The following is a 22,391-nucleotide window of genomic DNA, read 5'->3' as shown; positions in this document are numbered from 1 at the left end:
TTTATGGCGTACCTGCGAGCAGTCCAAATCCCTGCGGGACGGTTCCCCGGCTCGGATGCTGCTCTTTCTGCTCCAAGATCAGTCACTGCCTCCCGGGGACTTCTCCTACCGGCTGCGTCCCACGCCGCCCGTGGAACCGGCTGGTCCCCCTCCCGGGGTTAGTTCAGGGGGGTGGAGCAGGTCTCTGTGCTTGTGCCGTACCTGACTGGTACGCTGGCTCCAGGCTCTGGAAACTATCGCTGCTTCCCTGTATTAGTTCGTTCTCCGTCTCTAAATCTGTGTTTGTTGTTCAGGGTTCGTAGATTGTTATGTATGTGATCGATTCACTTGTTTTTCCGTGTCTTTGTTGTAAGAGGGATCCGAGGTAGCGTCTGCCTAGTCCGCCATCTTGGCTCCGCCCCATCTCTGTGTGATTTTTAAAGAGTTTTAAGTTTGATTTGATGCCAACCAAATTTTGCACATCTCTAACTTTAAAACATTGGCTTGAATATACAAAAATACACTGTGAAGTAATTTTAATGAAGTACCTTTTTTTGCTAACATAAGTTAATTTCAGATGTTGGACAATCATTATTAAAATTTCCAAAGAATATCAGCAAGTTCTCCATTCTGTAGTGGGAGTCTGCTCTGAGATAAATCTCATGCTGTGTGTGTGTTCTCTCAGGAGGTCGAGTTGTGTCGTGTTAGCAGCCAGGAAAAGCTAGGCCTGACAGTCTGTTACCGAACGGATGATGAAGAAGACACCGGCATTTATATCAGCGAGGTAAGAAGAGCCACAGAGGGGGATTAAGGAGGGAGACTGTACGGAAGGGAGCAAAGCAACTCACAAAGAGAAAATCCCTCAAAGGCTTGATTGTGAAGAATTGGCAATGCTCCAATACTTGTCACTTTCAATTAGGGAAGTAAATTATGTTGCCCAAGTAATGTAATTATTGTCAGCTTGTTTAATGTGGATGCTCTAACCACAGAATCCCAGTAAGGAAAGTGTAAAATCGTAACATTATCTAAATTTAAGTCAATTCCCATAAGTATCCAGAAAGTTGAACAGTTTTTGATCAGCAAATATTTTGTCCGTCCATTCTACTATGTCTTACTTCCGTTCTATTAACAATAACATTGGCTAATTGTTTTAATCTAATATTCACAATAATCACGAATTTTACTGCGCTGACAGGATTGATGAATCTGAATACCCAAAGAGTGCATCTATTAGTTTATTTCATTCAATTCTATAATCGCTTTCAAGAAGTGAGGTACTTAAATATGAGACACCCTTGGTGCCAATTACTTTGAAACAATGTTAAGCAAAATCGATTATCACAGGTAATTTAAAAAAAAAAAAAAAACTCCCAAAAGAATCGTTTTATATTTAATGTATCAGAGCAGGACTTAGAAATTGGATACTAATTGCTATTCCATGCTCTTCCAAGTCTTCTTGGCTATGATCTTGAAAAAAATACCTAACTTGCTGAGCCTCAGTTTACTCAGCTGGAAACTTAGTATAACAATGCTTATTTCATTCATCTAACAGAATTTGTAGAGGCGTGGGTGGTTCAGAAGTAGAATTCTTATCTTCCATGCAGGAGACCCAGGTTCAGTTCTCAGCCAATACATGTTTCTGTGATGCCGAACAGGTTTTAACAGAGCTTCCAGACTAAGACAGAGAAGGAAAAAAGGCCTGGTGATCCGCTTCCAAAAACCAGCCAGTGAAAACTCTGTGGATCACAGTGGTGCAATCTGCAACTGATGAGTTGGGGGCCAACTCAAAGGCAGCTAAAACCATAGAGTTGTTTAGAATATGTAAGAACAAAAAAACAAACTCATTGCCATAGAGTCGATTCTGACTCATAGCAACCAATAGGGCAGAGTAGAACTGCACCATAGGGTTTCCAAGAAGTGGCCGGTAGATTTGAACTGCTGACATTTTGGTTAGCAGCAGTAGCTCTTAACCTCTACACCACCAGGGCTCCAGAATATGGAAGAGAAAATGTAATTAACGCACGTGGAAAACTACACTGCTGTCTGAATTCAAAATGTTACTCTTTATCACTTTATTAAAAAATGTATTGGCTTGTTCTTGCAGTGAAAAAATCTTCAGGGATATTTAATTTATCCCTCTTTTAAATATACAACTACATTAATCAGAAGCAGGAGAGTGTTAAGGAAATGTAGGGAAACATCTGCTAAATTATCTTTTGTAATATGTACCAAGATGGAAATGGAAGAATTTAATATTTGATTACAATTCTGAAGATAAAGCTTTAGATTGTGAATGACTTCTAAAGAGGACACAATTGATTAATCACTTCTCACTTCCTTCTAATAAGCCTTTAATTTACTATTTAAATTTGCCGTATTTGGACTTCACTTTTCAGGAAACGTAAAGAAACGATAGAAACTGAGCATATATATTTGGAAGGGATGTTTTCCTTATACCTTTTACATATAATTATAGTGTCTTTGTTCTTGATTAGTAATCACTTAAGACATATGTTATGTGGCACCACCCGGTAAGAAAGTAGTATCTAACATTGGTTAGGATGAGGCAACATCATGCCACACTTAAAATACCTGATTGAAAAAATGCTCTGATGGAACAAGCCTAAAAAAATAGTTCAAAGACATCAAGTGGAATGTGATAGATGACATTACCCCTAGTGAACTGTAAGTCACAGGTCAATTTGGCCCATAAAAACCTTTATAAGCTCTTAATAGTGCCTTCAATATCTATTTATACCAAAATAATTTATAGTTAATGCACTTAACCCTATATGTAAATTGTTGCCTAGTAATAGTCTTCAAGGATAGGATTTTTTTTGTTTTTTGTTTCTTAAGCAATATAGATTATAAATCTCTTCATAAATTAATATGATCATGAGACAGAAATCCTTTGAGTAAGGATAGACTTATAGTATAGTTACCTGCTTTTCTAAAACAGCTAAGGTAGGATTTAAAAATCACCTCAATAGACAGTAAATTTCCTGGGTCTAGAATCCTAATATTTACATCATCCTGAGTCAGCTGAAGACTATGGCTGACAATTGGGAGACAGAAATGAGTGAATGAATGTGAAGACAAGGAGCAAGGAAAGGAATAATGGCCTTCGAATCAGGCTCTGCTCTAGCACCCTTTAATTTTATCATTGCTAATTCTAAAATAGCTCATTTACTCTTAGGATCAGTGATTTTTGACAGAAAGAAATCAGACTTACACTCTATCATAAATCAATGGAGAATTTTGAACCTGGTTTTTAAAAATGTATTTTAAAACCATGTTTTAAGTTTTTTTTGTTGTTTTTTTGCGGGGGGAAGGGGAAGGAGATTCAGTTGAAAAAGTGTGCCCTTTCCCTCTTACAGGTAGATCCAAATAGCATTGCTGCCAAAGATGGCCGGATTCGAGAAGGGGACCGTATTTTGCAAGTATGCAGTTATTTTCTTATGTTTCTATGGTTTTATTTTATTTCCTTTCCTGAAAAATGTTAGAGGAAAGAATTTTTCTTTGCTTTTGGACATTAACACTATCAGAACAAAGAGCTACCCTTTAAAAATCCTTGTTTTTAAATCAGAATGGTACAAATTATTAACAGTTATTACCTAAAATTAATGGTTAAGACACCAGCTCTGGAGTCAGGTTCCAAAAAAGCCATACCGAACCTGTTGCCGCTAAATCAATTCTAACTCATAGTGATCCTATACGACAGAGTAGAAATGCCACATAGGGTTTCCAAGGAACAGCGGGTAGATTCGAACTGCCAACATCTTGGTTAGCAGCTGAGCTCTTAACCACTGCACCACTTGACTTAAACTCCAGTTCTGCCATACACTTGGGCATGTTACTTAACCTCTTCCGTTAAGCTTGGTTCCTCATCTTAAAAAATAGGAATAATAAAATGTATTATTGTGAATGTTAAATGAGATTGTACACGTAATATGCTTAGCACAGTACATGGTAAGTACTTAATAAACATAACTGCTATTATTATTAGCATTATTGTCTTAGTTTACTAGGGCTGCCATAACAAAATACCACAAAGCGAGTGGCTTAAAGGACAGAATTTTATTTCCTTCCAGTTCCGGAGGCTAGAAGTCCAAATTTGGGATATTGGCAGAGCTATACTCTGTCTCTCTTTCTGCTCTAGAGAAAGATCCTTCCTTGTCTCTTTCATCTTCTAGCTGCCCTGGGTGTCCCTTTTTGTTTCTTGGCTTGTAGATGGATCCTCACATGCTGTCTTCCCCCTGTGTGTGACTCTGTTTCTGTTCCTGTCCTTCTCTTTTATAAAACCTCACTAAGAAGGGATTAGGATTAGGACCCACCCTACTCCAGTATGATTTAGTTAATTTAACTGACATCTGTGACGAAAAACCCAATTTTCCCAAAAAATTCCCATTCACTGGTGTAGAAGCTAGAACTTCAACATATTTTTTTGGAAGACACAATCCAGTCCATAGCAATCTTCATCATCAGTCATCCCCAGCGCTTCAAACCCATGGTGAGGATTTGCATTTCTAACAAGCTCCCTGCTGAGAATTTGCATTTCTGTCTTCAGATATACTAATTCAGAATCTATCTTTTAACAAGATCCCCAAATGATGCTTATGTATAACCTCCTGGGTACTTCTTAGAAATGCAAATTCTCAGCAGTTTTTCCAACCAGAACGAAGTGGTTCAAAGTCCTGTTCATCCTTGCCTTTTCCAGAATGAATTAGCTGAGCATGGATCCTATTTTTCCATTACTGTGTAGAAGTCTGGAAGTATAAAGAAGTTTTAACTATTTACCTGCCAGGAGCAGGTGGGGAAATGTGCCTTTTTTCTACACGTGGAAATTTGGAAACATGGCAACTGATTACATTTTGGTTTGCAAAGGGAGATAGAAGCAGACCATAGAGAAATGTGGGGCTAGAAAGAGAATTCCAGGCCAAGTCAAGAATAATGTTGAAAGCCGAAGTTCTGTCCTAAACTTGCCTCAACCTGTCTATCCCCTCTAGTCTCTCCCATAAAGAATGGGTGCAAAAAGACACACCAGGTCCCCAGCTCTTGTGTCAAAATTAACCTCAAAATAAGAATATAGGCCCTGTGGGGTTGAGTTTCACTGCTGATCACAACAGCGAAACAGAAAAGACTCAAATGGCAAAATGAGAAGATTACATACTATTTAAATATTCTACAAAACTTTACTAATTGTGACAGATCTCTAGTTCCTATTTCCCCTTTACCAGGTATGGTCTCTAGAGACTGTTTCTTTGGATTCAGTACTCTTTTGAGAACCAAGGCTTCAAAAAGTAGACAATGTGTGAACCCCTAAAACTATTGCCTTGAGATAAGCTTTAAACCTTAAACCAAAAATATTCCCTGAAGTCTTCTTAAAACCAAACAGTAGCTTAAGTAGTAAAAAGTGTCTGCCTTGAGCATCATGCTTTTTTGAGAACTATCTCTATGGAATCAAATTGACAGAAACAATTCAAAAGATTAAATAGGAACCTTAGGGGGCAGTGAGTTTGTGTTAATGGGGGAGGAACAACTCAGAAAAGGAGGGCATGAATGGTTGCTCAACTCGAAGAATATAATTAGTGTCACTGAACTGTACATGTAGAAACTGTTGAATTGGAATGTGTTTGGTTCTGTATACCCCCAACAACAACAAATAAAATAAAAATTTAAAAAAATATATAGTCCCACCATTTGGGGTGCTCCCTGTGTAACTGGGAAGACAGTGACATACACAGATGATTAAGACACAGAGTGATATCCTGATAAAGGGTGACTGAGCTGCCCTGGGCACACATCACATGGCTACCCCGCCCAGCTGTTCTGCTGTCTTTTCAATTCTTCACTCATTTGAGTGTACCTTCCAGATAATGAAAGCTTCAAAAGTTGGGTTTTTTTTTTAATTTTTGAGATAATTTTAAATGTATTATTCACTTTACTAATATCTCCAAGTAAGTATAATAAAAATACCATAGCCTTCTTTTGATTCTCAAGGTCTTGTTAGACCTAGCAATCATTAGGAAATGTTTTAATAGAGTAACATGTTTCATGGCTGAAAGATCTGGAAAATTTTGTGCCCCTATAAGGTTGCTATGAGTCAGAATCGACTTGAGGGCAACGAGATATTGAACGAGAAGAGCCCTGGTGGTGCAATGGTTAATCATTCAGCTGCTAACAGAAAGGTTGGCAGTTCGAGCCCACCAACCACTTTGCGGGAGGAAAGACCTGACAATCTGCTCCCATAAAGATTTACAGCCTAGGAAGCCTTATGGGGCAGTTCTACTCTGTTCTATAGGGTTGCTATAAGTAGAAATCGACTCAATGCCATATACCAACAGCAATATTAGATGACTCCATTTGGCTACATTTTCTGATATATTGGGTCACTACTTCATCATTTTTCTTACTGCTGTCACTGCTGTTGGCAGCTGTCACTTCTTTCTCTTACCATCTACTCTCCACACCCCCACACCTCCTCCTCCTCCACCCTCCCCGGCTCTCTTCCTCATTTCTAATTTCCACTCTTTCATAGGCTAGTCATTAAAATTACATCTGACATTTAAGTATGTGGGTTCGGAGGCTGTGGATGGATAGGGATAAAGCGTGTGTGTCCCCATATATGCATACTGCATGTCTTGACGCTTCCAAATTCTTAGCTATATTGTGAGAAGATAAAGTTTTCACATAAAATATATGCTGGTTACGAAGGCATTCCTTAAAGGAGTTCGTTCATTGAACAAACAACAGCAGGATTGATAAAGGACTGTTTTCTGCCTGGTTACTTTATATTCGGTGACAAATATGTCACACTTAATGGATAAATAAATGTCACATTAAAAAAGCCTAGAATTCAATCCTATCTGCACACATAGGAAACAAAGACTCTTAAGTGTGATGATGAAATTATATTAAATAAAACTGTATCAGAACTGTACCCATAGACAAATAGCTCCCATATGGCTGATGAGTAGATTATGGGATACTCTCCTAATGAACAATTAATGACTCTTTTGACAGGGATATGAGAGTGGGAGAAAGAGAGGATTTACTTCTTATCCTTGGAGTTTCCTGGCTGGCTTTTATTTAAATGAACCTCTTTAGAGCAATTGCGATTTTAATTTCCTGTTCATAATAACCTAAGTAAAGTACTTCTATGATCCCACCCCCATTATGTAGCTAAATTTTTCTTCATATAGCACACCATGGGTTTGTTAGATGACCCCACTTGATGACACCCTCCCACACACACACCACAGTTAAAGTAGGTAGGGAACATACAGAAGAGAAGCCACAAACCAACTTCATGGGAACACATTCTAGTTTTCTCATGTTTTTTTCTCTGCAAGTGCTTGACAGTTCTATTTGCTTTGCTATTGCTAAGAACTTATGGTCTCAGATATGGCCCCAGAAATTGATTTGGGGAAGTCTTTTCACAAAATTATAGAACTGAACAAAGACAAGGCATTGCTAAGCCAGGAGAGAAGAATTAAAAACCACATACCTGGTAAACTTCCAAAGGAAAGAGTGCTATATTCTCGTTTTCTCCTTTTGGAATGACAGGCATATGATATCCCACGTAAACAGCCTAATCTCTTGTTGGCCAAAACAGTCAGTCATGTTCCTAAGGATTTAAAAAAAAAAAAAAAAAAATACTTGTTATCCAGTTGATTCTGATTCATGATGACCCCATGTGTGTCAGAGTAGAAGTGTGCTCCACAGGGTTTTCAATGGCTGATTTGGAGAAAGATCACCTGGACTTCCTTCCAGCGTGCTGCTGGGTGGACTCAGTCTCCAACCTTTCAGTTAGCAGCCAATGGTGTTAACTGTTTGTACCACCCAGGGACTCCTCCTAAGGATTACTCCCTGCCAAACCCTGTGAGAACTCAAACAATGGAAAAATAAGACTTTCAATAGCTCTTTTCCTTTCTGCACATAAACTGGTCCTCAGAATTCCTTCCTATCTTTTTTTTTTCCTCCCTTTAGAGCTGTTTTCCTCATATTTCTCTTCTTTCCACTTCTGTCTCTCTATTCTTCATTCCCATTCTTTCTCTGCACACTAAATATGAACAGATTTGAAATAAATCTTTCCTCTTTTGCCTAAGACTCGGGTTTTCATAAGAAATTCCATAGATGGTTACACTCCATGAATTTTACTTGCAGACCTGCTTCTGCTATACTAATATTTTCATATTCAAGCAAAAAATAAATAAAAGCTATGCTAAACTTCTAGGCTTTTAGGAATTTTTATAAATATACACATATACACACACAGGAGACTGGGCCCAAAGTGAGATTTTTGACTGAATTATCTTTGTAAGTATCACAAATTTCTTCTAAGCCAAAGCAATATTCATTTTGAAACTAATACATATAATGTAAGGAAAATGAGATACATATACTGTCTAGCAAAGTTTTTCCTCATATTTATCAAAATTACATGTTACCCTCTCCTGGCTCTCTTCCTCTCTCTCTTATCGAAATGGAAGGCCTTATGTTAAGTTGTGATGACACAACTACTCGTCTGTCTCCTTCCTGTGTGGATGGATCCTTCACCTTGATGTCCGCCTGGTGTTTTCCAGGTCCAGCAGGTTGCTTTCCCACTAGCAACCCTGTAGCTATAAGCCATTAATTCAGGAACAAGAGCAACTGAATGTTGAAAGCTCTATCTGATTCCATTCCTCAAATCTTTTCATTTCCTTGGGAGGCATCTTTGCTGAAACCCATGGCTGTATTTCTTACCCCAATATCAGTTTGGGTATCAAACTAACGTCCTGCGTATAATAGGACCTACCAACCTGCTTGGTAAAGTGGCCCTTATTTTGAAAATGAAACAATAAGCCACATTTTAATGCCAGCTTTCACAGCGGCTTCATTTTATTCCATGCGTGGTTCTGAATATAAAAGTGTTTCTGCAAAATATGAACTGTCCCTCTAAAACAAAGACTTATTGCCAGGACAGGCGACAATAGCTCTAGTCATTATGAGTTCACAGATGAGAGACATGAATGCCACTGTAAAGAAACTGAAAAGTCAGTGCGACCGTATTGTTCCCTGATGGCCCTCTGAGAGAAAATACATGTGAGATAGCTATCTTTTTAAATAGAATTCTGTTAACTACTCTGGATTTAATTATTTACTTGAATTTTAATACATTTATTCTGTTTAGCAGAAATGTGTCTTCCTTGACTGAGGATTAAAAAATAAATTAAAATAGTAATAATAACACCACCAATAGCTTAACAGTAATCTGTGTAACCTGTGACAACATTGAGCACTTTCTATGTACCAGGTACTTATTTAAGCTCTTTATATATATATAAACTCATTTTAATTCTTATAACAGCTCTCTGAAAAAGGTACTATAATTTTCTGCATTTTACAGGTACGGAAATTGATGTACAGAGAGATTTAAGTAGTATGCCTAATATGGCACAACTAGTAAGCTGAGGAAGTGGGACATAAACCCAGGCACTGTGGCTTTTATGTTGCACTCTTGACTATTCAGTTTTATAAAGAGAGAAACCAGTACTAGCCTCCTTCAAATCAGTAACCCCACGTGCAATACAGTAAAACTGTGCTCCATAGGGTTTTCAATGGCTGATTTTTTGGAAGTAGATCACCAAGCCTGTCTTCTGAGGTGACTCTGGGTGGACTTGAACCTCCAACCTTTCAGTTAGCAGCAGAATGCATTAACCACTTGTACCACTTGGGAACTTCATAAAGAGAAAGACTGGTAGGATTAGTTATAGTGAAGCAGACTCATCAGGCAAACATTCACTATTAATTTATTGTTGCTGTTATTGTGTGCTGTTGAGTTGATTTCAACTCATAGTGACCCTGTAGGACAGAGTAGAACTGCCCTGTAGGGTTTCCAAGGAGCAGCGGGTGGATTTGAACTTCTGCTTTTTGGTTAGCAGCCTGAGCTCTTAACGACTTCTCCACCAGGGCTCCATTAATTTATTAGTTGATATTAAATTAATATATAAAGTTGGTTAATATTAAATATAGAATCTGCCTTGGGCTCTATCTAATTCTCTCTCTGCCCATATATGACTGTTATGGATTGAATTGTGTCCCCCTGAAAATGTGTGTCAACTTGACTAGGTGATGATTCTCAGTATTGTGTGATTGTCCACCATTTTGTGATCTGATGTGATTTGCCTATGTTATAAATCCTATCTCTATGATGTCAGTGAGGCAGGACTCAATCTACAAGATTAAGTTGCGTGTTAAGTCAATCTCTTTTGAGATATAAAAGACAGAGGCAAGCAGAGAGACATGAGACCCTCCCCCAGAGTGGACAGATAGAGAAAACCTTCCTCTGGAGCTGGCGCCCTGGCAGACTTCTTGCCTCCTAGACTGAGAGAATAAATTTCTCTTTGTAAAAGCCCTCTCCTTGAGGTACTTCTGTTATGGCAGCACTAGACAACTAAGATAATGACCTCTGGCTTCAGTTATCTCAATTTGAAGCTGTAAGGACGACGATGGCCAATCCAGAGGCATTCACCTATCTCTCACGCCCCATTCGATGCCAGGCATCATGCAAATAGAGCTGCATGAAATTAGCCTCTGTCCTTTGAGAGCTTTTGATCTAAGATAGTCATGCTAATGTGAGTACATGTGCATGGAAAATACAGAGAACGTAACATAGCAACATTAGACTAACATGAATGAAAGGTATTTAGATTATGGTAGGTGAAATTTAGATGAAGAAAGAATGGGGAATTATGTATATAAGTGGAGCCCTGGGGGAAAGGTATGAGAATTACATTGCAAACATAGAAAAAATGAAGAAAAGCTGTGTGAGAACACTGAAGTCAATTCCTTTAGGATCAGATGTGCCCATAGTGGAGGGAGATGAATTATTAGGCTCATGACTAATAGACAAATAGATGAATTGCAGATATACTATGAAGAATTACTATTAGACACACGCTCTCAAAGCTCAAAGAAAGTAAAAATTGACAAGTCATCATTTTAAACTACATTTAATTGGGGTAGGAGAGGTGTAGTGGAATCCACAACTGCCAATTTATCTTTATTTGAGAAAGAAAGGCCTTGATGTCAGTATATAAACAGCTTTTCAGATATATCTCTGTGAACAACCACCACATACCCTTTCTGATCATTATTCCACATTTTGGAATCAGGACTTTTATTTTCGAATTTGGTGGATTTTGTTTGTGAATTGCAGGAAAAAAAATGTGCATGAAACTTGTAAAAGCCGTATTTCTTGTCTAACATACAAGTAAGAAAGGAAGGCTATGTATTTTTTTTACCAATCAATGAAACTCAACCTGTGGTAGTTGGCTCCCCCTCCCCCACATTTGACTTTCTTCTGCTAACTATATGATAAAAGTCTAGAAATAAGGATCATTATTGTGGTCTAAAGTTGAGACTCTTGGGCTTGTTTCCAGATAATTATGTTTGCCCTCATGCATCAGACACAGTCCCAGAGAACCACAGGAGAAAAGCTCAGTAGTAGTTTACTTCACGCTCTCAAGCAGGAATGCTTAGTGAAAGACATTAGATCAATTATTTAAAAAATGGTCAGTGCAAGCCACATTTTCCATCTGTTTAACTTATTAAAGTAATTAATACCTATTTTAGGCAGAATTACTGGACCTCTTTAGCTGAAATTTCTTTCCACATATATTGGTTCTCTGTTATGGATTAAAAATATCATTGTCTTTAAGCATTCGAGAAATCCAGAAAACAAAGTGACCTTAGAATAGCCAAAGAATAAAAGTTGTATTAACAGAGTTGAATACATATGAATATGAAAATGTAGTTTAAAATACAAACTTCAGAAATCTTATCTACTTTGTCTTTAGAACTTAGAAAAAGGAAAAAGATAAATTTCAAACGCCACTGACTCAGGCCTGGCTTCTTTCACTCAGCATTTTCTTTTTAAAAATAATATTACTCTATCTTAATTTACCAAAAAAAAAAAAATATATATATATATATATATATAAGTGTAGTTAAGAGATGCACCTAAAGATATTGTTGTTTGGGGAAATGTATAAATCTTAGAAAGGAACTGGCATATTGCTGAGGGTATTGCTGATGAGCTAAAGTTCTTTTGATTAACTAAGCAATGAAAGATATCCTGAGAGCGATGTTTGGCCAACTGAGTCAGACCCACACACAAATATGAAATGATTAAATGAAATGGCAATCACCAGTGGCCTGGCAGGATTGCCTGGTGAGAGATAATACTGCAGCTCTCTAATTGGCTCACAGCAAGCATGCAGGATGACGGATTTCAGTTATGGTATTGCCAGTCCTGCTTCCCCCAGCACTATTATCTCAGAGTGACACTTCCATTACTCTGAGCGGAGAAAGATGAACGTCACCTGTCAGGGGCTGGTTAATTGTGTTGCTAGATGTATGTTGCCAGGGCGCAGGTTGGACATTTATGAACATAACTGCTTCCTCTGATGTCTGCCATCCTTCAGGGATCGATATGGCTCTTACAGTAAGCGCGTAATTGAGTGAAGGCACTTACCGCTGAGGGGCTGAAGATGAGCCCGTTGTGTGAGCTTCATTGTCCATACATTTACCATAAATGAGCTGATATTTGCCATTTATTGTGTGCAGCATTGTGGAAATGGAAACTAATGTGCCACTTTCATTTGTTTTCTAGATAAATGGTGAAGATGTCCAAAATCGAGAAGAAGCAGTGGCATTGCTCTCTAGCGATGAGTGCAAGAGAATCGTGCTGCTGGTTGCAAGGCCGGAGATTCAGGTCAGATCAGCAAGGACAAGTCTTGAGACTGAACTTTACATTCATTGTCTGCTGTTCTGTATCACACCAGTACCATGGATGTTTGTAAAACCAGGTGTACAAAACATAACTACGGCGAGCTTTCCTAACCTACTAACCTCATTAAAGATTATAAGTTAAAGTCTCCCATATATTCTGCCACAGAATGGCAGCTCGACATTTTATCTTTTATAAAAGCACACAAAATTAAATCATTATCCCCCACCCAAATGAAAAATGGTCGACTTTGCGTGATGTTTAATCTTGTGTGAATCTTCCCATTTGGTTTCCTTCTAAAAATACTTAATTGGCATATTGAGGTATCTTGAAAGAATCTCTGATGAGAGAACCATTAGCATATCTAGTTTTCAACTTCAATCTTTTTAGAGTAACTCTATCAAATGAAGTGTCTTATGAAGCATGGTGTGGTACCATATATAGTAAATGGATTTTTTTTTCCAAGTTTAGCATGACACAAACATCTGTCTGGCCAAAACAAATAGATAGCTTCTAAAGGAATTTTTGATATCCTTACAGAGGGAGATGCCATGAAAGTAAAGTACAGGTAATGGTGGAAGGAAAGGACGATTGGTACTTCCTTTTATATCCTTTTTACTCCCCTCCACAATGCAGAAAGGACGTAATACTGTCACCATTCTATCCATCTGTCAGTAGTTTGAGTGAAGTTGGTTATACCACCATTTGTCTCCCAGGTTATTGACTGATATTTTTGAGACTCAGTAACTACATACTATCCATAAATTACATTGAGCAAGTGTATTTCAGCGTCAGACTGAATCCGTACTTGAATATAGTGGTTATAAAAGATCACCATTTCTGCATATATATTTCCTTTATGCCCTTGACCATTCTAAATGGTTCCCATAAAGCCTGCCATAGCCCAGGGCACAGTAAAGTTACACACCTGAGATCTTAGGAACAGGGAAAGGGAACCTACACAACTGGCTGGGCTGCCTACATGGGACTGACCTTTTAAAATACACATGAAATTGCATTAATTATCTGCAAATCTCTCAAACTAACCTCACTGATACCATTTTCTTGAAAAAGACGAGCGTAATGGGTCTAAATACGTATTAGTGAAATTCGCGGTAAATTGAAGAGAACTCAGGAGGCAGCACAGTAGTCATCTCTGTTGTAGGAAAGATATTTTAGTGACATAGCGTGGTTTCCCTGCCCTTTCAATGTAACTGCTAGAGAACCTCATTAATTAAGACTTAGAGTATTTCCTTAAACTGTGCCACATGATGGCTATAATAGTCTGTGGAAAGAATAGAAATTAATGGCATAAGACCAGATCCTGTTAATCTTCAATGGAATATAGATGTTTGGTAGAGCCAGCGACATTTTCGAATATCTGGTTACACCCTCGACCTTTTCCCAAAAAAGAGTCAATGTTGAAGGCTGAATTTTCAAACCAGACTTCTTTTTGCAGTTGCTTAAGGATGGTCACCTGACTCCGTAGGATGCCATTCTGTCTGTCAGAAAGTCAGGATCTGCATTAGCCACTTGTTCTGAAGAAGCCGTCATGTCACTGGAGGGAAGCTAATCTCCTTTAGAAAATCAAATTTCTAGAGAAACCAGGAAAGAAAATGCATGCTAACACCATACTTCAAAATTTTAATTTAAGCAGTACATGCTATAAAGTGGCAAAAAAAAATGATGAATAAAATTTTGTTTTTATATCACTCGTATTTTTTCATCAAATTCAATCTAACTTATTATTGTGTTTTTAATTTTTTTATCTTTTACATGTGTATTTTATCCAGGGAGAATGTGGAAGCTTTTTGCATGCTTTTTCTAGCCTTTTTTTTTTTTTTAATGTTTCCAGTGTCCTCTAGACTCTTGGAAATGATCTACGGAGTTGCTGGGGGCAGTATTGTACATCTGTGCAATATTTTTAAATAACTCATTCCTCTCATTCCCTGTCAAGTTTCTTTCATTTTCTGCCCATTTCCTTCCTCAGACCATTAAAGGTATTGCTATTCTGTTCTAGTCCCCTTGGGCAATTGGGGCAGAGAGAGCTATCATAAGAACTTGTCACTACCTTTGAGATGGAAGTGTAGGTTGTTCCCGTCTCATGTGCAGTCCACTTGGGTAAAGACGGATTCTCCCTGTATAATAATGACAGTCCCCTTTTTCCTGAAGCTCAGCTCGAGGGGGAGGTCTGTCTCTGCCACAGCTTTAGACTCAGACTGCCACGAAACCATGTCTAGGTGGAAAGGGGAAATATACTAGGGAAAGGAAAGGAGCAAGAAGAATCTCTCCTTCCCCACTGTGCCATGTACACCACCTGCCTTGAGGAAAGCCTTATCACAATAGCCATAGACTGACTATACATGGCAACTCAGGGATCTGTGGGGTTAGTCAATAAGAAAAGAGTTACAGGAAATCATTCATTTCCCCTGTCTATGTAGACCTCAAAAACTCTGTTCCATCATTCCCTGTATCACAGGTAGGAAATACTTTGTTTTGACCTGGTTAAAGAAATATTCCTTAGTATATTTATGAAAAGTAAACATTTCTAGTTTTATATAATTTCTTTTAGGGTTTAGCATTTGCAGTTTCATGAAATTTAAAAGGGATTATAGAATGTAAAATTTGAACAGTTATAAATTGAACCGAATTTAAATTTTTAGTCACAGGTAGGAAATACTTTGTTTTGACCTGGTTAAAGAAATATTCCTTAGTATATTTATGAAAAGTAAACATTTCTAGTTTTATATAATTTCTTTTAGGGTTTAGCATTTGCAGTTTCATGAAATTTAAAAGGGATTATAGAATGTAAAATTTGAACAGTTATAAATTGAACCGAATTTAAATTTTTAGTCAGCTTAATTATCATAGCTCATTTGCATATCAAAGTCAGCGAGGTGAAACCCAGTCAAGTTATTCAGGCCACAATAAGATAAATGAGGATGAATAAATGTGTCCATGTTTTTGGCCTCAGATGGTTTGAGATAATTTCAGTTCTGGATGCCCTTTATTAGATATCAAGAAATCTATGATTTGCCTTCATATTAATGAATATAACACATATATGCTAATGCCTTTTCTTCTACAGTTGAATACGCTCAGGTTTTTTGTTGAAGTCTTAAAAATCCAGTTATCTTTAAAAGCTTATTTTATCAATTTATTTGGTGGTGAAAACAAACTATATCAATTTTGGCTCACCAGAAGCTGCTGTTTCTTTGTAGCAGAGTAAAGCAGAACTTTGATAATAACCCAGTTAATGTAATCATCATAGACAGCTAATTTATGTAATCCAGCTCCAAGAATCTATTTTGAAGCAAATTATCTGTATTGATCATCAACACTAATCATATTAGCAAGGTAACCACCAGTTTCCTTCTTCTCTACGTTGTGTTGAGAAGCCAGAAGGGTTTATTCAGTTTAATTTGTGTAAACCCCACTCTAAGCCTTGTATTCAGCACCCGTAAACAAAATCGCACACGCTACACACAGCTCTACCACCCTGAAACACCGTATCTGCTATAGCTATTTTCTGTGGAATTGAGCCTGAAAAACAAATCAAAATAGACATAGCATAGCATGGTTTTTTGTTTTGTTTTGATAAGAATAACTTAGTATATTCCTTTTTTGTTTTTGTTTCTTTTCTTTCTCAGATAAAATAAATATTGTCTGTAGACTCTTGTGACAGGCAGCCACCTTGTTAAGTTGGGAGCCATTTGCCTAGAAATAAAGAAGCAGGAAGAGGGTAGTGTCAGAGTGTGGGGGGCACTTGGTGTGTCGTCTCACTGGGGGTTGTTGTTAAGGAAAGAAGCCCAATTGTCTCATAGCCCTATTAGTACCATTGCAATTCTTTTAACACGGGCACTGTTGGAGGTAATGAGCGTGGCAGCTGTGGATTATGCCATATGCTTTTCATGTATTTTGAAAGAAGGTAATGTCCTATGCTGTGAGATCTGCTCAGTTATGAGAGAAAATCTGTAGCTCTGTTTCAGGCAAGGATAAAAGGCATAAGAGTCCAATTTTTTTTTTTTTTTTATCACCTTTTCTTCTTTCTGAGAGGTGAACTATGGGAGGCTGGGATTCTGAAGAGAATCATTATGATAAAAGGAATTGGTCAGGCATCGCCATTTAAGTTTACCCTATTTTAGCATGAGTTCTCACTAACATAATATAATGTCCTAATGTATTCTTTTGCAGCTGGATGAAAGCTGGCTGGAAGATGAAAGGAATGAATTCTTAGAAGAGTTAAACTTGGAGATGTTGGAAGAACAGCATAACGAAGCACTGCGGCACACTGCCGATGAGGTGGAGCAGGTAGGGCTGACAATTTGAACTACATCATTAGAAATGTTGCTAGTTCCTTTTTAAATGTATACCAGAAATGGGCGGGGGGGGAGGGGTTTGATCAAACATCTCTACAATTTTTTAGAGTAAATGATCTTCTCAAATGAGAGAGAATAATTTTTTTTTTTCCAATTAAGAATATTCGCAGTTTGGGAAGATTTGGAACCAAAGTCAACATAGTTCAGCAGTACAGGTAGTTCCCTACTTACAGTGGGGTTCCATTCCAGCATCTCTGTCTTAAGTCAGTTCTGACGTAATTCGAATACCTCATACCTCATTTTTTTTTCAGCTTTTTAGTAATGCCTTTTATTATCAGCATCTTTATAAATCTGATCTTTTTTCATCTTTGAAGGTTGGAAACATTACATGTAAACATCTGCAAGAGTCCCACTAGGATGGCTAAGATTAAAAAAAAAAAAAAAAAACAGAATATAACAAATGCTGATGAGGATGTGGGGAAATTGAAACCCTCACCCATTGCTGGTGGGGATGCAAACTGGTGTAGCCATTGTGGAAAACAGTGTGGTAGTTCCTCAAAAACTAGAAATAGAATTACCACATAACCCAGCAATTCCCCTCATAGGTATATACCCAAAAGACTTGAAAGCAGAGGCTAAAACAGATTTATACATCAATGTTCATTGCAGCACTATTCACAAAAGCCAAAAGGTGGAAACAATCTAAATGCCTATCAACAGATGAATGAATAAACAAAATGTGGTACATACATACTACTTAGCCAGTAGGAGAAATGAAGTCTTGATACATGCTACAATATGGATGGAGCTGGAAGACATTACGCTGAGTGAAATAAGTCAATGGTAAAAGGACAAGTATTGTATGACCTCACTTATATAAAAAGACAAGAAAAGACAAATGTATAGAGACCAAAGTTTATTAGTGGCTAGCAGGTTGGGAGGGGGGGAAGGAGGGGGAGATCGTGATGGAAATATTATATTGATTAAGGATAGGGTTACACAGGTAATTATTCTCATGGCTGTTAATAAGTTGTACACCTGTAAAAAGTTGAATTGGCAAAAGGGGTGTGATATATATATATTTACAACGACAACAAAAAATGTGCAGCCAAAAACCTTATTGGATTTGGTTTCTTGGTTTGGAGGTTTAGGGTCATGGTTTCATGTGACATCTCAGTTAATTGGCCTAATAACTTATTTAGAGTTTCTGTTCTACTTCCTAGTTTGTTGCATAGTGTGTCAGGTCTTAAAACTTTGCAAGTGGCCATCCAAGGCAAACTAAATGGTCTTTATTCTCCTAAAGCAAGAGAAGAAGGAGAAAAGTCAGGAATAGGAAGAGGATATGGAATGCATGGCTAATTGCCTCCATGACCAACTTCTTCCTTTGCTATGAGATCAGAAGAACTGGATAGTGCCTGTCGTCTACCATTACTGAATATTTTAGTCAAAGATTCTGATCAAAAGGGGGAAAATGTAAAATAGAATCCCAAATTTTCATAGACTTCAGACTTCCTGGAGCCATGAAGGTTGGATGAACCCTGAAACTATTGCCCTGAGATAATCTTTAAACCTTTAACCAAAAATTTCCCCTGAAATCTTCTTAAAACCAAATAATAGTTTAGCTCAACTAGTAAAAAAAATCTGCCTTGAACATTATGCTCTTTTAAGAATTATCTGTATGGGATCAAAGTGACAACAGCAACTTGAAAGATTAGAAACGTTAGGGGGGCAGTGAATTTACATTAATGGGGGAGGGACAACTCAGAAAAGAAGAGTGAGAATGGTTGCATAACTCAAAGAATGTGATCAGTGTCACTAAATGGTACATGCAGAATTTGTTGAATTGGTGTATGTTTTGCTATGTATATTTTCAACAACAACAAAATTAATTTTTAAAAAATCTGTGGGTGAACATCTGAGAATGATATGTCAGCAAACTAAGCACTGCAACATTATATGCAGTACATATTACTAACAATAAGATGTTCAAAAAAAAAGAGACCATCCTACGTGCAGTTCAAACACATAGTCGTAAGTTGGGGACTACCTGTAGTCTGATGTTGACCCCAAGTACTGTTTCAACCTAAATGTAGAAATTTAATAGGAAAAATGTGTGCTGCTTCTCAGTTTGTCAGCTCATGATAAGGTATTTTTTATGAGGCTACCAAAAAATAAATTTAAAATACCATGAAATATTTGGACAACTTTAGGATGATAATGGCGTGATGTAAGCTGTCACGCTTACTTATTTCTATATTTGCTATCATGATTGCACCTGTATAACCCTGAATAGGAGTAGTTCTACTTGAGGTTATTGACATCATTTTGCTTAGAGTCACATATTCACTTAACAAATATTTTTTGAGCTGCTTATATGTCCCAAGCACTATATTTGATACTGAGAATTCAAAGAAGAATGAGGCAAAGCTCCTGCTCTTTATCAGTTTGCAACTAACAGAAGATCACAGTGTGGTTTATGGAAAAGTGAGTTTTAGGGTTATTTTCATTGTTGTCCTTGTTGCTGTTTTCTTACTACAGTGAAACAAGAACGATGTATTCCAGATCCTTTATGTCAGACCTGTGTTTTTTAGCTGTCTGATATGATTTTATTAACACTTCTGCTGTCAGTTTGGTGATTTTTTTACGTCATCATGCTATTTTCAACATTAATTCTTAACATAACATATTCTAAAAGATAGCTTTTTTAAAAATCCCTACAGTTAGCCCTAGGAATATGAAGAACAAGCATCCTATCACTTTATCAAGATGAAAATTAATTATGTTGATATGCTAATGTCCCATGACAGAGATGTTTGTGTTTGTGTGTGTGTGTGTGTATGTGTGTGTATATACACACAACCATATAGTACATAAATCTGTAGGCTGCAAACCATAGTGTCAACATAGCTATTTGTAATAGACACATGTGCTCATCATGACTGCTTATAGGTCACGTCACAAACTGTAGTTGGTGCTCAAAAGTGCTGCTACTACTCTGATGATTGCTTTTCGGTACAGATAGGAGGAGATTGAAATTTTTTATGTTTGACTTCAACACTGGCCACAAATAAAGATATTTTTTGGTGGCAGCTGCTAGTTACAAGCAAGAAAGTCCTTGCTCCAGGCTTTCTCTCTCTTAGATACAAAATGTGACCTGATACAGAATTGACAGGAAGATGTTGGAATAAAGAAAGAAAGGAAAAACCTGTCCAGGTGAAATGATATCATGTCAAATGCTGCCTACTCATCCGACTTAATACAAACGCTAGGTCTTTCAAGGTAACACTAGATGTCCCGGAGGTCAGATTCTCATTGTGTAGAAATTTTTCTTCCCCATGAGACTGAAAAATGATGAGAAGTATAGAAACCTTTAAAAGTCCTTTGCCCTTATAAACAATAATAGAGCATCAGAAATGTCTTGGTAGAAACATTACCGGTCACTGTAATAATTCCATAGGGAAATGATAAATGATAGAATATCATTTAGAAACCAGGAATTCTAGGTTTGAGAATGGAAAAATCTGTTTTCGCATTTGCTCCTAAACCAACAAAAAAGAAAGAGAAATTCAATAAAAAATAAAATAAAACACATATCCATATGTGGAACTATAGAAAGTTCCACTTTAGATAATATCCTGGGTCCTAGGGCTGCAGCTGACACATAGTTGACACATAGCTCAACATCTCCTAAAGCCTCATTTGTCTTTTACTTGTACTACATGTAAAATTAGAAAAAATACCAGCCTTCTTGTATTTTTTTTTTTTAGCTCATTACAGAATATGGGAAAAATACAAGTATAAACAATTCAATATATGAACTCAAGTGTCTGGTATCAATAACATCCTTTGAGAGTCAGGGCACAGCATCCAGATGTCACATTTGATTCTACTGTCAGCTTACAGTGAGGGGCAGAGGCATGTAATAAACAAGCTTTCCATTGTTAGTTAAAGTTACTTAATTATAACTTTACTTTTTATCAACAAGACATTTAAAAGCAATCTCAGTATGCTTTCAACAAATGAGAAAAAATGTTTTAGGGAAAGATTAAGAATCCTAAAATAACATGATATGATACACGGTCATATTGTCTCCTTTCTATTTTATGTTACATTTTGTTCTGCCATTATTTATGTGGGATAAAATTCCAAATCTGTTTTGGAATACTTTTTACCACCCATTCTTCCTTTCTTTAGCACTAACAGGCTAAATCATATTTAATCATGTAATCAGGCCAAAAAAAAACCAAAAACCAAGAGAAAAAACATATCTAATAGTGAGTAAACTTAGAAATAAGGCAAATATGACCTAGAAACTGCCATGCAGATTACCATATTTTTATGTAAATAATGCGGGCCTTCTGCATTTGTTTGCCAGCCATGCCCTCCCATCGTGAGGTATTTTCATAAGCACTGCTATGCCAGTTTTTTTTACACGTTGCTGTAAAAAAATTAACATAGCACACTTATAAAAATACCTCGGGGGGAGGGCACAGTTGGCCAACAAATGTAGAAGGACTGCGTTTTCTGCATAAAAATATGGTACTGTATGATAAGTAATGAAGGAGGAAGTAACTATTCACTGAGAAAGAACTACATATGCATCTCTTTAGGGCTACTACTACTACCTACCCATTGCCTGTTGAGTAGATAACAACTCATACTGAACCTATAGGACAGAGTAGAACTGCCCCCCTAGGGCTTCCAAAGAGCAGCTAGTGGATTTGAATTGCCCACCTTTTGGTTAGCAGCCAAGCTCTTAACCACTGGGCCACCAGGGCTCCTCTTTAGGCCAGTGACAGTTAATTGCTCTGTTTGAAAACCACAAACTACCAGGAAGTGATAGATATATAAAAAAAAACACTTATATCTATAAAACCAAACCGGTTGCTGTCAAGTCAATTTTGACTCATAGCGACCCTATAGAACAGAGTAGAGCTTCCCCATTGAGTTTTCAAGGAGCGCCTGGTGAATTCAAACTGCTGACCTTTTGGTTAGCAGCCATAGCACTTAACCACTACGCCACCAGGGTTTCCATATATACATATATTTTTTTTTTTCTTTTTTTTTCTGACCCTCTACCTTACAAAGCATGACATCCTTCTCCAGGGACTGGTCCCTCCTGATCACATGTCCAAAGTATGTGAGATGAAGCCTTGCAATTCTCACTTCTAAGGAGCATTCTGGCTGTACTACTTCCAAGACAGATTTGTTCTATATATAGAAATATATTTATATAGTTTTTGACATTATGTCCATGTTTGGCAATTAGGGCTGCTAATGTTTTCTTGGGGACTGTCATTTTTATTCTCAGTAGAATAAAA

At 37.4% G+C, this 22,391-nt stretch overlaps 1 protein-coding gene across 2 annotated transcripts in view; it reads left to right on the top strand.

Moving 5' to 3' along the window:
- The window catches only part of PDZRN4 (PDZ domain containing ring finger 4), a 435,345-nt gene that overhangs the window by 408,641 nt on the left and 4,313 nt on the right, over positions 1-22,391 (top strand). For both annotated transcript variants that reach the window (XM_064284378.1, XM_003405720.4), the window contains 4 exons: positions 665-763; positions 3,357-3,419; positions 12,635-12,736; positions 16,946-17,062. In XM_064284378.1, the coding sequence (XP_064140448.1) occupies positions 665-763; positions 3,357-3,419; positions 12,635-12,736; positions 16,946-17,062 (381 nt within the window). The remainder of the gene's footprint in view (positions 1-664; positions 764-3,356; positions 3,420-12,634; positions 12,737-16,945; positions 17,063-22,391) is intronic.

This window comes from Loxodonta africana, chromosome 4, assembly GCF_030014295.1.
Source record: "Loxodonta africana isolate mLoxAfr1 chromosome 4, mLoxAfr1.hap2, whole genome shotgun sequence".
Classification (NCBI taxonomy): Eukaryota; Metazoa; Chordata; class Mammalia; order Proboscidea; family Elephantidae; genus Loxodonta; species Loxodonta africana.
Note: the sequence above shows the minus strand (reverse complement) of the source record. Positions and strands in the feature narration are given on the sequence as shown.